The following is an 18,465-nucleotide window of genomic DNA, read 5'->3' as shown; positions in this document are numbered from 1 at the left end:
CAATCCTTAACCCAGGAAACGTCACTTAGATTAGTTTCACTTAGAAAGTAAGAGAACTACAAGTTCCCAAACCAAACTGATGCTTGATTCTTCCCTAGGGAATCAGCATGTGTACTTTAGGAATAGTGGTGTACTTGCGTCCTGCTGGTTATTTTCTGAAGTGGGATTTGTGATCAGTAGTAATTTAGCCATTCTCCTGCACAAATAAATATTTTTGTCTCATTTTAGGAACCATGAGCGTAAACAACTCCTGCCGCTTCGTTGGAACCCAGCAGTCGGCAGCTTTGGCTTTGGTGCTCCTGGTTGAGTTTGGAATCGGTTTGCTCGGCAACGGAGTGGCCCTCTGGATCTTCTGCTTCCGCATGACATCATGGAAGGCCAGCACGGTTTATCTCTTCAACTTGTCCCTGGCAGACGTGCTGCTCATCTTCTGCCTCCCCTTTCGCGCTTGTTATTTCATGCAGAGCAGCAACTGGCACTTTGGCAATGCCCCCTGCAGCCTGATGCTCTTCATGGTCTCCCTTAATCGAGCTGGCAGCATCTTCTTCCTGACGCTGGTGGCAGTCGATCGATATTTCAAAGTGGTGCATCCTTACCACAGGATCAACACCACCACAAAGATGGAAGCCGTTGTGTTAGCTGTACTTATGTGGAGCGTGATTGTTGCAATGACCATCTACATTCTAACAGAGACCCATTTGATAAATGGAGAGGTCACCAACACAACACTCTGTGAGAGCTTTGACTTCAACAGGAACCTTAGTTCAACTCTGATCTGGCACAATATTTTCTTTGTGGCCGAGTTTGCCGTGCCCCTGGTCGTCATCCTGTTCTGCACGGGGTCCATCGTGCGGCAGCTAAAAACGAACCAGATGGGCAGACAGGGCAAAACCCAAAGAGCCGTCAAGTCAGTGACCGCCGTGATCTTTGTGTTCATCTTCTGCTTTCTGCCCAGCACTGTGGCCATCATTGCGGTCAGCATCTCCAAGGGCTTAAGCCGATGTGAGTCTTTCCGGGCGGCGTGCGCGCTCTTCTCTTTCTCCCTTTCTCTGACTTACTTTAACAGCGTCCTCAATCCCTTGGTCTTTTACTTCTCAAGTCCCACTTTTCAAAGTGCATTAAATATCCATAGTATTTTCATTGTTATCAACAAATGTAGACACCGCTGAGCAAATGACAAAGGTCAACATGATAGCAGCAGCTGGAAATCTGTGCCAATGAAATAAAAATTGCATTGTGCTATGTGTGTCTGTTGTTAGAAATCAGTAGGTGGCACAACCCACCGGCTTCACAATTTGCTTGTGGAATATCTTTGTACTAACCTATTATTGACTTAAAGTTTTAAAGAAATATTTGTATGTTGTACAACTTCATTTTCGGCAATTTACAATAAGTTTTTTGCACCAACTGCAACATTGAGTAATTTACATGACAACATCCACAAGTCAGCTCTTTGGGTTTAAGAAAAAGGAGAGACGATTTTAACTCTTTCTAATTTCAACCATGGAAGAGTGTTCCATAGAGCTCGTCCAGGAATAGAAAAGACAAGTGTCTCTGAGCTATGATCAGCCTGAAAAGTGCTGCGCCCCGTTTCACCAGCACCAAATGTTTCTTGCTGTCCTTGAAAGCCATACCCTGCTTAACGTGTACATTCTTTGCTAAAAATTAGTTCGGAGTAAATAAATCACTGGCTACATATATCTGCAGAGACATTTCCCAAAAGAAGCTTGGTGATCCACCCCTGCCTATTCACGTTGCAAGGCGGAGGCGCAGTCGTTCTCAAGGAGGGACCCGCACATATGAGACAGCCGATCCATGGAACTTTGCAACACTGTACACTATGTGCCCTTCCACTCGCATGAGTAACTCCATGTTGATTAAACTCTTCATCACCACTGATTATCTGCCAACTTCATGTAGAAATCTCAGTCAACTGAGCATTGCATTACCACTATCTGCCATCTCTCTCCCAAATTTGGACTCACTTTTCACTGGCTGCTGTACTGACGGGAAGTATTCACCACAAATCAACTTGCTGTGTCCTCTCTCTTGCACCTGCATTGCCACTGAACTCCACATTGCCACTGGTAATCTCTCCCCTATGTCATTGTACGCTGTGTCTGTTGATCCAGGCATTGCTGCTGACTACCCGATTTGCATCTGGATGGCCTTGTTGGTGAACGCTGAACCACCCTTTATCCATCCTTCCACCAATACCAGAAATATCTTCAACATTTATCTTGTCCACAAATAGCCGCCACAATTCTCCTACATTCTAGTTCATCATTTATATTATTGGTAAAGTGCCTGAACTCTATGCTTAATGAAAATGACATTGTTTATTTATTTAGTTGTGTATTTGTATTGTATGTAAAAATAAGCATTACCAAATCTTAATGATTTCTTTGCATAGGCATTTGGCAAGCATTTAAAAGCTATCAAAATCATGTGCCCAAGTGTATGATATGGTACTCACAGCTATGAGTAGCAAACATCAAGGCCAAACATCACTGCCAAGTTGTGTCATCAAAAATCCATATGCATTTTCAGAAAATGTCATTCAATTCAGATATACTCTTGTCATTGTCCTGGTATTGTGAAGCTGGAATGGGAATTTGAAAAAGAGCTTCATGGCGGCAGCAGCCCATCTCCAATCTTTGTACTATAGCAGCGCACCCTGCTCCCCCCCTCTGCCTTACGGTCTGCTATAGAAGCACTAGATACAGCCAAGACTAATATGATATGATAGGTTATTTATAACGCCCTTAATACCCAGAGGTTTCTAAGTGCGGACCCAGGGATCAAATCTTTGGTGGTTCACGTCGTCTTGCTTCCAAGGAAAGCACGTTGCCACTGAGCTATCCTCCCGTGAATATATAAAGGATACCCAGGTTAGTAAAACAGTAAGTAAATAGGTGCATCTTCAATCTGCAAGGGCAACAGCCCTTTTGCAGTGGGTGACATGGACCCATGTTGAGTGTTGCTGGGCTTTTACTGCAGAATTGAATGTCAGAAGTACTAAATATGACCCCTTCCAATTCGGGGCCAAGGCTGATTTTCATTGATGCAATTTATTGAAGATACGGTCTCCAGGCTGCAAAGAGTGACCAGATGCAAGTGGTTCCGTCGGCAAGGCTGTGTTTAACTGACTGTGGGTAAGACTGACAGAAGAAATTATCATAAGTCAGGTGTACAATATTACATACAATTTTAACAGGTGGGGATATTGGCAATTGCATATGGCAGCAGTAAAGGCCTCATATGGACTAAGCCCTGTTTTTCTATTTGGGGTACACCTCATACTCAATAATACCATGGGTAATGCCTCAGGCTATTTCCGCCTGGTTTCCTTACACCGTTTAGTAAGCTTGTTTTTCATTACACCATTCCTTCTCTCAACTGCTCCTATCGCTTGAGGGTGGTGGAGACAATGAAAAATATGCTGTACATTTAAGGTGGTTAGAAGGGCTTTTATGACATTATTCACAAAATGAGTGCCTTTGTCACAGTTAATGCTAATAGGTACGCGGTACCAAAGCACAACATCTTTTACCACTGTCATTGCATCTGCCTTCTGGCATGGGAAAACCTCTATCCACCCAGATAACACATCCAAAAGAACAAATAGATCCTGCCAATTGTTGTGATGCAGCAATTGAAAGAAGTCAATTTGGAGGCTCATAAATGGTCCATAAGGAGGAGGATGAGCTCCCGGGCTGGAAGGCACATATTTCCCACATAATTTTGTAGGCATACAATATACTGTTGGCAATATATATTCTTGGGCCATTTTAAAAAAAAATCAGGTGCAACGCATGATACAATCTGACTAAATAAGAGATCAAAGCATTTGGCTCTATCCTGGTCATCTTTCCACAGTGAGTCTTCATGCAATCAGCACACGTTTCTCATCCAATCTTCCTTTTCAATAGAAGGAGCATTTCTTTGCATTTATGACAACTCTTCCAGAGCCGCATGAAGAGGCTAATCAGGACTGGCCTTACAGTAAGTATATAAGCATCTTCTGAATCTGATGAAGCAGTCAATTTGGCTATTTGATCTTCACAATGGATTGGGTCATCTAGGGACTGATGAGCAGCACGCTTAATGATGACTAGCTGATCAGGAAGCATAATGCATCTAGCAATGCTTTTAAATAATGTCCATTCGTAATAGAGGTGCCTGTCGCTGTCATAAATCCTTGCTACTTCCAGAGTTGGCCAAAAAGTATGGACCACCCAAAAGGCATACTATGGGCCTCATTATGAGTATAAATAAAAATAATAATAATTTGGCATTTATATAGCGCTACGAACCCTCAGGTATCTGAGCGCTGCTTATTATTACCCACGGTGTGTGGTGCTTATTTATCGACCTCGGAAGGATGAAAGGCTGAGTTTGGCCCCGCCGGGATTCGAACCTGCGTTAGCAGGCTCTGCACGAATGTCAAAGCGAGCGCTCTACTCGCTGTGCCCTTTGAACGGCCAGTATGCTGGTCCGGTAACAACGGTGCCGGTAAGTTACTTTGCAGCACACGCAGGGATTTTACGAACAGACATATAAACATAATCCTGGTATCGGACACATTAGTTCCCCAGGTAATAGGGATAGAAATAGGGTTGCGATACCTGACAGACCATGTGCCGGTCATTCTCAAGGGGTTGAACCACATACACCTCTGTCGAAGGAACGGAAGTCTAGGAGGCTGAACAAGTTGATATTGCAAGATGTGGCACTGAAAGCACACACTGAAACAGAAATGTGCAATTATTTTCAAGAAAATTATGCAGATTATGCTGACTGGAGAATGATTTGGGATGCTAGCGAGGCTGTAATGAGGAGGGGATTGTCACGATTCCTGCCCCTCATGTCCCCAGCCCTCCAAGATGTCAGGCTGGAGCCAGGCCACGATCACCTACATGGCCCTCAAGGGCCTCTCCATCCCTCCAAAGACCCACTTGGAGTCAGACTTGGCGCTTGTGGCACCAGACTCACTCACTCCCATAGGATAAAATTGGGGATTGGACTTGTAGTGCATTGATGGGGACAAGATGGATGCTCCCACATATTTCGGTTCCCAGAACTGCATGTGCAGTCTAGTCTTTTGCGTGTGGTTCAGCCCAGAGACACCTGGGATACCCAGAGGCTATTTAAGCCACGCCCAGGCTGAGAAACATGCTTTGTGTTTTATGCACCTGCAGCGTGACACTCACCGGGTTCGGATCGGTCTCCAGTAGGCCTGCATCTTTCTTCTGCACTCAGCTCCTGCAAGAACAAGAACACCGTTAGGAACAGCCTTACCGTGCAGCGCTTCTGCCCATCATTCATTGCTGCTTCTGTTCTGCGGGCATCTTCTGTGGTGTCATTCCCATCCCAGCACGCCGCTTCCTAAGGAAAAGGGAAAAGAACAGAAAAAAGGCATTAGTAAGCATTCAGCAAATCTTCGCTTATTTTTAAAGACTGTACGAGCTTCAAACGCTTACCTGAATCCCAGCCGCTCTGGGGGAACTCTGTCTCCGGAACTTCTCATCCATCTGCAAGAGGGAAAAGACACTCCAGGTTAGCGTGGAAACATCTATAGGCGCCGCATACCGCGCTTACTCACCGCATTTCTTCATAACCGGCATCCACGCTGAAAACGTCGCAGCACCTAAAAGACACAGAAAAAGAACTCAGTTCAATACAAATACGAAAGGGTCGCATCGCGCTCTCACTCACCTTCAGCGCTACTCATCTCAGCAGCACATCGCCATCCCCGGACGCCGACCATCATCAAAGGAAGGAAAGGAACGAAGTTATAGAACTGTTCAAAAGACTCATTATACTTACCTGTCGGACTCTTGCCAGTGAAGTAACTAGGCAGCAATGAGCCTGCATCAATCAACGCACCCCTGCGCTGATAGCGGGATGGAGAGAACACTTTCCAAGAAAACAAGGTGAGCTGTGGATCAAAGGGAAGGGTTGGACCCCGGGGAAGAAAGGATTCAAGCACACAGAGACAATAGGGAGTTCAACTCTACCAATCCTGTGTTTCAGGTGCAGTCTCCAGTCGAGTAGACTCCAGGGAAGGGTTTGAGGTCGTAAGAGGTTAGAACAGGCTGAGTGACGTCCCCGTGGATAACATGTGAGCGTTACAGGGAATTATTGCTCAGACAACAGCCTTTTTGAGGGAAAGAGAACTCCAGCATATTGCCCTGGAACAAGAGGGGAAAGAGGCTGAGGGATACATAAATCCCACGGGTTTCTGAAAGCATTACAGGCCTGATGAAGCCCATTTGGCGGCCAGATCGGCGTAGCTCCTCATCCAGACCAAACAACCCATTTGGGGACCGGTAAAGCTAATGGTTTTTTGGTGGCAAAATTGAGGAAGTAGAAGACCAAAAATGTTATAACACGACTTAGAAATCGAGAGGGAGACCTTAAAAATAGGGAGGATGATGAGATGGTGACCTTTCATACACAACTTTTGAAAGGGGAGGACCGAGACCCGAAGAACCAACAAGATTTTATGGGGTGACTGGAATTGTCCCTAATATCGCAGGAAGACAGGCAGCTTCTGGAAGCACCAATCACTAGGTAGGAGGTAGGTTTGCTGATTGGGTCTCTTCCGGGTATTAAGACGTCGGGCCCAGATGGGTTTTGGGGATGCTTATTATAAGACATTCCAAAATATACTGATTCAACCTTTAACAAAACTATTCAATAAGATTAGGGAAACTGGAGTGATCTCAAAGGATATGGGATTCTCTATGACATCTTTAATATTGAAATCCGGGAAAGACCCAACTGATTGTGCCAGCTAACAACCTATCTCGTTACTTAATGGCGATGCCAAACTCTACGCAAAGGTCCTGGCCAGACGACTAATGGGGGTGTTGGCCAAGATTATACACTCAGACCAGGCAGGTTTTATCTGAAGAAGGCATACCCAATAAAATATCAGAAGGGCGGTGGATGTGATGCTCTGGGGACAGAGAACAGGTCAAACATTCTCTATAGCACCTCTCGATGCCACCAGAGCCTTCGATAGCTTGGACTAACTTTGGGGAAGTTCAGATGTGGGCTGGATTTTATCCACATGATAATGGTCATTTTCAGATCCCATCCACTTAACAGATGGTTAATGGAAAGCACTCTGATGAAAGTGAGAAGGGGCACACGACAAGGATGCCCAATCTCACCACAGATTTTTGCAATGGCCATGGAGCCGCTGGCTGAGGCAGTCAGAAGCCACGAGGACATCTGTGAGGTTGTTACCACAGAGGAAACGCATAAGATCACGTAAGCAGACATCACGTTGTTCCTCCGCCCTACATCCGCCTCCATGCCATTAGTGATGTCCCTGCTTCAAGAATTCACAAAGGGCCTCAGCATTCACAAATAAATTACTCAAAATCAAAGGCAACTAACATAACAGAGGACCCTGGGAAGGTGGATGGATAAGGTAGGTGTTTCCCACTGGTCTGGATACCAATAGAAATAAATAGAATATCTAGGAGTCACATTAACTTGGGGCTCTAGGGACCTATATGGAGCGAATATTCCCAAACTATGGAAAAAACTGACGAGCGATCTTACAAAATGGGACCTCAAAGAACTCTCTTGGTTCTCACGGATAGCAGCAGTTAAGATGACCCTGTTAACCAGATTTCTATTCGTAGTTAACTTACTCCCAGTTCAGATTTTGACTCAAATAGTGAAAAGCCTGCAGAGGGAGATGCTCTCCTTTATTTTGTGAGGGGAACTAGGGTGCCCACGAGAGTTCTCTTCAGACCGCCATTGTTGTGGGGCTTGGGCACAATATCTTTTGGCTGAACAAATAGCTCCAATGTTGAACTTAGCATTGCCTAAAGATGGTAAGGATTGGTATAAGCTTCAACAGAGCAACACCCATGGGACACCTTATGTTCCTAGACAATGCGGCCTGTGGGGTGAGAGGCCCATTACTGGAAACCACAAAATGCTCCATCTGGTAGTGGGACCAGGCACTACGCGAGAAGGGACTGAAACCAGGACTGGGGCCATATACTCCAATGGGGCACAATGCTAATTTTGGGCTGGGCAAACTGGACTGGCCAAGCAACACTAACTCTCGCAGACTTTTATCAAAGGGGGATTCCCTTTCCTGTTCGAAGATAGCAAAACAAAATTTCATGTGACAGAACAAAAACGTTTCTGATATGTACAGCACAGACACTGGATCTCACACAGGGCAGTCAAGGAGGCAGGCACATGAACCCCAGTGGGCTTGGAAACCACAATCAGGGAAGGGCTACCACAGAAGGGGTTTGCAAGGCTCTATAGCCTCTTAGATAAAGCATTACTGCAAGACACACTGCCATACATGGCCAAATGGTAACAGGAGTGGGGGAGTATGGTAACTGAGGAAGATTGGAGTCTGATTTGGAGTAGAGTCCCTCAAGCATCAAAATGTACTGCTTTTAAAGAGTCAGCATTTAAAATGTGCTTTCACTGGTACATGACCTTGTAATGATTACACAAAATCAACAATGAGGTTTATCCTCTATGTTGGCAGACATGTCGGCTGGTGGGTGACTGGGGCATTTGTGGTGGTCTTGCCCAAAAGGACAAATCTTCTGGAAGGACATTTCAAGCCATTTTAAAGACATAGTAGGAATAAAACTCCCCCACACCCCTTCAGTAGTGATCCTGGGAGCGGTGGCGGAAGGACTATACAACACCAGTGGGGCACAGCCATCACTTATCACAGAAATCAGAGCACGGGCCGATAGTGCGCATGATTTGAGGAGCAATGGCGATGGAGAAAGTATGTGCATTGGTCAATGGAACGTACCAGAAATGTCTTGGAGTGTGGCTTCCATTTTATGAACATGTCTCAGGTGGAGAGCAGAATTATTTAGACCTCCCTTATTGAGTCATTTATTGATACGATCTAGCATTCAGGAGGGAGACCCAGACGACGGACTGATTGTAAATCCCAAGGAACAGCATTAAGCCACCAATGTTAATTTATGTTGATGAATATTGGGGGAGAGGGAAAGAACTTATACAATTCTGAAAAACGGATGTGATCCCTGAAACTAGTTAGTTACAATGCTTTCCTTTGTAAACATCTAAAATAAGCTAAGCCTTTTGATTGTACTATTTTCGGAGATTGCAAATAAATAAAGCTTATAAAAAAGAATTAAAAAATAATGAACATAATGGGCGGGTGACACCTTTGGGGTTTCCTCTGCCTGTTTTGACAATGCCTTCCCAATCTCTTTTCCTAGCTTTCCACCACTTGCCCGGTATTCCAAATCCCCACTTACTCAGGCACTGTTGTACCATTCACTCTTTGCCTCCACTATTCCGCAGTCCTGAGAGGGAAAGGGTTATCATCCAGAGACACTGCAGCGTGGTCCTGACGGGAATGTAGGGCACTCAGCCTGCACTCATCTGTCTGTGCCTAGTTAATAGGGATTCAGAACTTAGAAATACCCAGTGTTTTAATTACCTCCTCGTTCCCGAGTCAAAACCAGCGACAAAAAAGATTCAAACTCACAGAGGGGGTTTCCCACAGATACCTTCTCTGTCCGAGACCTGAGTGTGCCCAGCATGGATAAACGTGTATCAGAACCAACCTAACTTACTCATACCCAGCACTCCCATTATTCTGCCAGATCTATTCCAGGGCAGGAATAATACATGATGGCCAAAACAGGCAAACACAATATAGTACAACATACCCAACCCAGAATGTCCATCCCATATTAGCATAGCCCTTAAACAAATCTTCCATTTGCCTTGCCATTTCCGGCATCTATATAAAAACCTCTGCTTTCCTGTGCAACCCTGTCCCCCCCCACCCCCCCCCCAGGCATCATCCTCTCGATACCCCCCCCCCTTTGGAGGTTTTTAACAAGGTCTCCTTATCCTGAAGGAAGGAAAATCATACCCTTTCAGTCTGCTCCACGACACCCAAAAAGGGTGATCTTTTGGGAGAGCGGCCTGCATTGGGTGGGATGTTGACACAGAACTGCCTCTTCAGCCATATTCCCATTATGTGACCTTAAATCCCCTATGTTACTGCTCACATCATTTATTGAAGCCAAAGCCACAGTTTGGCTATCATTTCCAGGAATCCTGCAAACCACTCAGCTGATTCGTGCAGTGTGCTGCAATCACAGGCCTTGCCCCTCTCTGGAATGAGGAATTAAGAGGGAGGGTCTGCGCCAAACCTGCCGTTTGGCTGAATGGCAAAGATGTGCTGGGGGTGAATACGGGTGAGCACCAACGTTCAATTCCCTCAACGCTCTTTGTCTAACCAGTGAAGTGGCTGACATTTCATCACCCCTTTCTTTAAATTTTTATATTTATTCCTTAAGGCACAATTCTTTTTCATAAGCCTCCACTGTGTATGCTTGAGCAACACCGCCCCCTCTCCCCCCACCCTAAGCCTCCCTTCTACATAACAATGTGGATTGGATTGAAACTGGAATATGACAGGGTGTGTTCTGTTCGAGTCTCCGGTGGTGAGGGGACTCGACTGAGGCATGTAGGCCTGCGCGGGCCTGTAACTCGCAGCGCAGGCATATAAAACAGGACCAGCTCGTGAGATGCATAAACCCAGACTGACTCTTGATGCGCAGTTCCGGCGAGTCCTTTATTCTTCCGCCCCGTCCCCAGCACGTGACCTCAGTCTCCCGCGATACACGTGACATCACAGGGTGTACCCCTCCTATGGCTACTGGCAAACCGAAAGGACACTGAGAATATTTGATAAATGGACAATTAGATTCATCAAAGATGGCTAAAGAGCTGACACTACTAAGTCATAATGTCTAAAAGAAAGGACCTGGAAAACTACTATCAGCCCCAAATAAAACGAAGTCAAAAATAATGTCTGCGCCCTTCAAGGAAGCTAACATTTCGATGCAGGAGATCGAGCTTCTGCTACACGATTTAGGTGATCAAGGAGAAACAGACGAATTACAGGTAACTGCTATCAGGCCTGACACGGAGGGGCAGCATCCCCTGACGTCAATCTAGTCTGCTTATAAACATAGGGAAAGGAAATGACGTCAAAGCAGTGGAAATGCAGAACAATTTCACCTGGCGAAGTATGAAATAACTAAACTGCAGGGATAACTGGGATGGAGAAATGTTAGCATTCAAGTGGAAATCCATAGTGACTGTGGGCTGCAGAATAATGACAACTTGGTATTTGTGCTGACGCCTGTAATGGACAAAAATGGTAAAAACGAGTATTTGGGGATCGCTAAAGATGTAAAATGGTCCCAACAAGTTTGCACCCATCAGTGGCACTTGTGAAATATTAGGGGATGCCTGTCCACAGGGGAATCTTTTAATTGGCAAATTGAATGTAACCAATAACTGAGGGACCCCTGGCGAAAGACATTAAATGCATGCAACAACTGTATAAGAGTTACCAACACCTTAAGGTCAATTACGCAGGCATGGATGGAGGCTATGGGCTCTGCTATTGGAGAAATGTAATCAGGAATGTGCAAATTAAGAGAGTTATGCAGAAGGAGGTGTGGGAAATGGTGGATGAGCCAACTGCTCCACCGAAGGGACTCAATGGGAAAATAACATCTACCCAGAACAGACACATTACCAGAGGAGAGCCTAAAGCAGGGGAACACAAAACAGAGATTGTGGCAATTAGGCAGGACAGTGCCTTGGATGGTGTAAGAAAGGCGATAGATAAGCACCTGGCAAGTCCTCCCCCAACACCTATTTATGGGCATGGAAAAAAGCAATGCTTATAGAAGGGAGGAGGGCAATTAGGTGGGCCAAAGACCATACACAGACATCTAGACCAGGTCATTTGGAAGCTGAAAATAAGAGACCAGTACACGAAAATGATGTATTTATGACACGTGTACTGAAATCAGGTGAAAGTAAGGAAGCACTGGTGAATAAAGTTGTACATTGGGTAAGACATGGTAGATGTCAATGATCAGTTGTGAGAAAGGATTGTATTAGCGCCACATGTATCTCTCCCCCAATGACAACAATGATCACATCGAAGTGTGGTTAGTAGATCAGTCTCCAGTAGAGGGATTATTGTACTTAAGATGCAGAACCGTACCACCTAGCAGGTCCTCAATCCAATTCCAGGCCCTACAACCCTCAAAGAACATTCGACAGATAGGAGTCATGTACGCAACCATAGAGGGTCAGACTAGACTAGGAGACAGACAGGCACTCTCAGGGATAATATAATTGAAAGGAATACAAATAGAAGCAATGAAGCAAGACATAAAAGACAGGTTCTTCCCTCCCCCTAAAGCCCAAACATAGTACTCTTCAACTACAAGGTAACATGCATACCTATCAGATAAAGCTCATGGCGTGGAATATAGCGGGCTGGGCACATATCTCCCTGACGAGGAGTGAAGGCTTCAATAAATGGAATGGAAATTATTTGCATTCAAGAAACTTGGGCAGATGAAGATGTCCAATTGGGTGGCTGCAGGGGGTTCTACCAGCTGGTCAAAAAAGGTTTAAAGGGCAGACAAAGTTGTGGCCTATCTATATAAAATAGAAACAAACATTCTCCAGATCTGAAGATAGTGTGCGTATCTCTCAATAAATATGTGAATATCCTCTTAGTCAACATATATAAGAGTAAAGGTGGCTGCAAAGGAATCGAAACTATCAGACAAATTGAAGAACTGATGTGTATTTAGTATGTCCAAGGTCCATGGCAAGGAAGTCATCATTGTAACAGTGGATTTCAGCCTACAATGTGTTATGTTGATTTACACCGCACATCCCTGCCATTTGCATGGTCTCCATGTGCTCATGTGGCTCTATAAGAAAAGTGGATAGGGTTGGTTAATTAGGGAGAGAAGGATAGGATACAGGTTGCGCTCATCTGTTGATGTGTGCAGAACCAGAAGAAACTGGCATCTGTGTGTGTGAGTTTTCTATGTGTGCTTTGTTATGTGCACTGGGCTTGTGTTCGGAAGAGTGGTGTCCAGTGTCTGGGTTGTTTATTGTCTGCAGGTATTGGATTTGGAGTTTGATTAGATAGGGGTGTGTGGTTTGCATGTTTTTATTGGGTTGTTCACTAGCCCTCTTGGGCATGTGTAGTATGTGAGAATTGGGGGGATGTGGAAAAGAGAAGGTTGGGTGGTTAGTTGGTTTCGAGTGAACGCTGGGTGTGGTGTTGAGTAGTTTTTGTCTGCTCTTGATTCTGTATTGTCCAATGTTTGCTTTGGTCCAGACGTATCATTAGTAGAGACTCGCTTCTATGTTTATCTTGGTGAGTTTAATAGCCAGGTTTTATGTTGTTTCCTGAATGTTAGGTGGCCTTCCATTATTCTTATTCCCTTCGGTATGGAGTTTAGTGTGGCTATCAAATAGGAGAAGGCAGTTCCTCCGAAATTCCTTTTCTCGTACTGTCTTGTTTCTATTTGGAGGTTGTTGCTCCATTTTAAGTCCCTTCTTGGCTGGTAATGGGTGATTGTGCTTGTGGGAATTCGCTCCATGTACTGATTTATGAGCAATGCAGAGAGCTTTGTAGTTGATGCATTTCTTTACAGGTAGTCAGTGTAGACCTCTCAGTGCCAGTGTGATGTGGTCTCTTCGATTTAGTCTTAGGAGTAGTCTTGCTGCAGTATTTTGGATGTGTGGTAGTTTTTTGTGAGGCCTTCGGCCATTCCAATGTAGAGACTATTGTTTAGTCTATTCTTGGCAATACTGAGGAGAGGATTGCAAGGGTTCGGAGTGGCAACCTTACCTGATAGCTATCTGTTTCAACAAACATAAAAGGGAAATGCTGACGAGATCTAGGAATAACAATCTAAAAAATTGCAACCTATGGACACGTGGCTAGAAGGCATCATACAGAGCATTAATTTTGTTTACAGTTAGTATTGCCTGCATGGAAAGATAATTCAATGAACGGTTTAATAATTGGTTACAGTTGATTACTAGGAAGGTTGTTAGATGAAAGTTTACATAGTGTTTGGACTCTGAAAAAGCATATATATTAGTGTAGCCCCTGTTTCCCGGCCCTGCTCCATGCAACGGTGTACCCTTCCCTTCACAGGAGCAGTGTCAGTTGCCATGGTTACTATCGTCTTCCACCCACCAGTCCCGCTGGGAAGGGAGGGGCGGTGCACCTGCCAAATAAAATCACTGTGAACTGGAGATGGACTACACTATGAATTCTTAGGTCACTAATGGACACAGACACCAGAGTAAATTTGATAGGGATCCCAACAGGGACCCCTCTATTTATAATAAACACTTATACTTTTAACTACCATTCCCTTTCAAATTCCCTAGAATTCCCCTGGCGTGAGCCCCAACTAATTGGCGATCTGCCATGTCAGCTCACCCATCCTTTATTGGATGGTTTCACAGACGATGACGATGGGATTTGGGGCATTCGAGAGACAAGTGCTATGATATCAAAGACAGTGCACCATCATGCTTATGAGGTGGCGCAATTTATATATATAAGGTTAGCCTCTGTAGGCGACCTGTCTGATAGGTCCCATGTATGTGTATCGGTCCCTCTCCGTCAGTATGTAAGTACCCTGCAGTTGTTGAAAGGATCCCAGTTGGTTTTGTTCCACAATATGTGCTAACCGTATGATGCTGCTCTTCAGCCATTTCCACTGGTTACCTAGATACCAGACTGCCAGCAAATCTGCTTTGCCCCATATAGGTGCTGCCTTAGTTACCAACCCCAGCCCATGGCCTACAAGGCAGTTTTCCTAGCATCCAACACGCTGGCCCCGGGCCTCGAGAGCCTGTTTTCTGCCTGACCACCACAAACTACCTCTAGGTGAGGGACTGAGCCCATCCTGCCCAATTCTTGCTCTATAAGGGGTTCTCCTTCGCCCCCGTGGAACAGCCATTCATTGATCACCAGTAGCTGTGAGGCCCAGTAGTAATGTTGTACATTTGGGACCCACAGTCCCCCATCCCATACTGACCTGGCACCATCATGCTTATGAGGTGGCGCAATGCCTTTTCACAATTGACCCAAGAGCCTGTAATGGGAGGATAGGGACATTCCAGCAAATATCACCTATGGGAATATTATATTTAGATCTGCTGAGGGATCACAATGAAAACAGGGAGTCTCAAAGCTATGATCTTCCTAGTGATCATATTAGAATACCATGGGACTAACATAATAACAAGAATACCGTCTCAAATCTTCTTCAGGTCACTTTGCTCTATGTAGATGCTACCATAGGCAATCCCACCCAAGATCCAATAGAAATAATTATGCTCTATTAAGATATGGGCACCACACTATATCCTCTTATTACTAGCTGACATAAACCGTCAAGAAAAGGGATACAACAGGGCAAAGGATGGTATGACAAAGACTGCAGAGAGCAGAAAAGAAAGCTTTTAGGCCTAAGTAAAGATAATCCAGGGAGGGACAATGAGCAATTAGAAATGCAGGGAATAACTATAAATGCCTAATACTGGCATGAAGACCTAAGATTTAGGAAAATTGCCCTTGTGATTAAAACAAAAATAATAAATTGTTAAACGTAAATTGTTCTGCAGAGTGACTAATTGCTCATTCAAAGAAACAAAGGCTGTTGTAGATGGGGATGTGACTGAAGCGCCATGGTGCAAACATTTTATTACCATCTATCAAGAGCAACAAAATAATGAGGATCACGAATAATAAATGACAAAGAGCCGTTCTCATTGGAGGAAGTTAATAGGGCAATTGATGTACAGCCCCAGACAAGATCACATGGATTTTCTTTTAAAGACAATAGCTTTCATTGGGTACCATATATCTGTATATTAGTAAATGCTGCCAGACCCAGGAGAAAGGTACCTGACTCAGGAAGAATGGCAGATATTATTCCTATCTTCAATAAGGGAGATAAAACCAATGCAAATAGTTATCCCTGATAGATGTGACAGGCAAAATATATGGAAACGTCCTACAACAGAGATCAGAGGAATGTGTGAAAGAGAACAGAATTCGAAGCCCTTTGCAGGTGAGATTTCAAAAAGGTGTTGGCTGCACGAAGCAAGTTTGAAGGCTAATGTTAATCATCCACAAGAATGTGTATGCGAATAAGTGATGACTTTACCGTCTCTTCTTAGATGTGAAGGTAGCCTTTGATAAGATTCCCAAGTGATCAATGGAACAGCTAACCATCCCTCGGGCTAGCAAGTGGGCTTTTAAAATGTATTATCAGCCTGTACTGTAACAGCAGGGAGCATGAGGGGAGGGCTTTGGGGGAATTGCCCCACTCTCATTTGCTTGTATATTCACAACACAGCAAATTAGAAGAAGATGCCCCAATCCTGAACGGAAAGAAAATCAGCATACTTTTGTGTGCGGATGAAGCAGTGCCAATATCCAAAACACTGGTAGGAGTTAGGAAACAACAAACCTTATTGAACAAGGTGCTAGAAGTCAACATGACAAAAACAAAATCAATATTCTGTAGCCTAAAAAAGAAAGTTGTAAGAAAATTGGACACAGTTGAGATAAGAAGGCAAATGGAGGAAGTCAGACAGTTTGTCTACCTCGGATACAAGTTAAACTTAACAGATGACCGAGGCACATAAAGAGAGAAAAGTGACATTTCACTAGCAAGAACCACCAGCCTAGTGGTTGCCAAATGTAGTGCCAATCTGGGGAATAGATCCATAACTGCAGCTATGGAGGTATATGAACATCTTGTTTGTCACTGGCTACTTAAAAACACACTATTCTAGAATCATGTTTACCATCTAAATCTACTGCCCATGCCTTAGAGCCAAGATGCCTCAGTGCTATAATAAATGTTAACATAACATAACATTAGATCCGGCTATGGACTACTCCAACATTACAAATATACAGAAACAAGTTGATGGAGGTTCTTAATGTTAAGCCCCAGAGATCTTTTAAATGGGCAAATTATGTAAAAACAATGGCAGAAGAACTCGGTCAGTTGATCCTTTGGTACAAACCTGAGGCTATCACAAAAGAAGACAAAACCCATGTTAAGGACGCTCTTAAAACAATCCCCAAAGCAGTTGGTCTGAGTATGTAGCAAAGGCCTCTAATAGTGAGAGCTGGCAGATTTACTTGTCAGATAAAGATTTTGAAGCAGTTGTGGGAACTCTTACCAACTCACGACTGGGCTATGGTAACTCCTTGCTGACAGGAATCCCAACCACCCAAATCCGGAGACTGCAAATAGCTCAAAATGCGGCAGTGAGACTTGTTTTTGGGGTGGTAAAATCATCTCTAACTTAAGGCAGTCACTGCATTGGCTGGCCGTAAAGGAACGTATAGACTTCAAAATTCTTTGTATTACCTTTAAATGTGTGAAACAGCTGGCACCTAGTTATCTGAAGGAAAAAATCAAGATGTATATAACATGCCGTCAGTTACGTTCCCGCGATAAGATGCTCTTGCAGGTTCCGCGATCGAGGTATCTAGCTAAAGGAGATCGAAGGTTTGGTATTTATGGCCCAAAGCTTTGGAACAGTCCCCCTATGGAAATCCGAGAACAAAAAACTCTTACCGCCTTTCAGAAGGTCTTGAAGATCTATTTCTTTTGCTAATGGAACAATTGGTGATTATGTTGCTTTTAATTGTGTTGTTTCTGAGCTGATACCACACTACTTAGTCGGTAGACTTGGTCACCGTTTGTTCCATCTGCGCCCAGATACGGTTTGTTTGGTTTGGAGCGTGTTTATTCCTAAATTCAAATTTAAATTTAAAAACAGATGATTTTGAGATTCTGCCAGCCAAGAGGGCGTTACATTTAATATTTAGATTTGAGATTTTGCTGCTGGGAAAGTCTGTGAACAACTGGAACCCTGAAAATGTAGTGTTGATTCTGCCCAGAGAAAAATAAATCTAATAAACATTTCTTGTTCCTATGTCCTGCATATAGCAACATCTGTCAGAGAACCTTGAAGCAAATGCTCCTAGTGTCTGGAACAAGAAGTACTGATGACGCAAAAAGGCTCTGTAAATTGACTAAACAGCTACATATTATTGTAATAGTGGCTCAGTAGCTGGCGTGTGCTTGGAAGTAAGAATGAAAACGATTGTAAAAGTTTGAACTGAGGATTTTCACAACCATTAACCACTATTTGGATGATTATATACTCTGATGAATCCTTTGGCGTCATCACTGACCCAGCCTAAGATCTCCTCCCATGTGGCCAGGGGACGGCAGTCACTACCTGATCCTGACACTAGGGGTGGTATTATGAGGGAAGATCACGTGGAGGGAGATGGCTGCCAGGGAAATGTGGTGACTCCATCAGGAGACACATGGCATTTTTGCCTTCTTTAGGAAGAAGACCCTGTAATTCTTAAATTACTGATGGCTTGCTGTCACTTCAAAAATCCCTCTCATTGCAAGACTAAAAAAAAAACTTCTTGCAAAACAATCCAAGTAGAACACAAACTATACTTCATGTACATATAATGCTCACTTAACATCTCCTGTCTATGTTTTTTTTAATCAA

General features: G+C 44.1%; 1 protein-coding gene across 1 annotated transcript in view; it reads left to right on the top strand.

Annotated features, from left to right (window-relative positions):
• The first annotated feature begins 233 nt into the window (after window positions 1–233).
• Window positions 234–18,465, top strand: part of LOC138493045 (hydroxycarboxylic acid receptor 3-like) — a 38,025-nt gene continuing 19,793 nt past the window's right edge. The window contains exon 1 of the mRNA XM_069620278.1: window positions 234–1,002. Within this exon, the coding sequence (XP_069476379.1) occupies window positions 234–1,002 (769 nt within the window). The remainder of the gene's footprint in view (window positions 1,003–18,465) is intronic.

The sequence above is a fragment of the Ambystoma mexicanum genome, chromosome 10 (assembly GCF_040938575.1).
Source record: "Ambystoma mexicanum isolate Mex_15411 chromosome 10, UKY_AmexF1_1, whole genome shotgun sequence".
Taxonomy (NCBI): domain Eukaryota; kingdom Metazoa; phylum Chordata; class Amphibia; order Caudata; family Ambystomatidae; genus Ambystoma; species Ambystoma mexicanum.
This window is presented reverse-complemented; position numbering and strand designations above follow the sequence as displayed.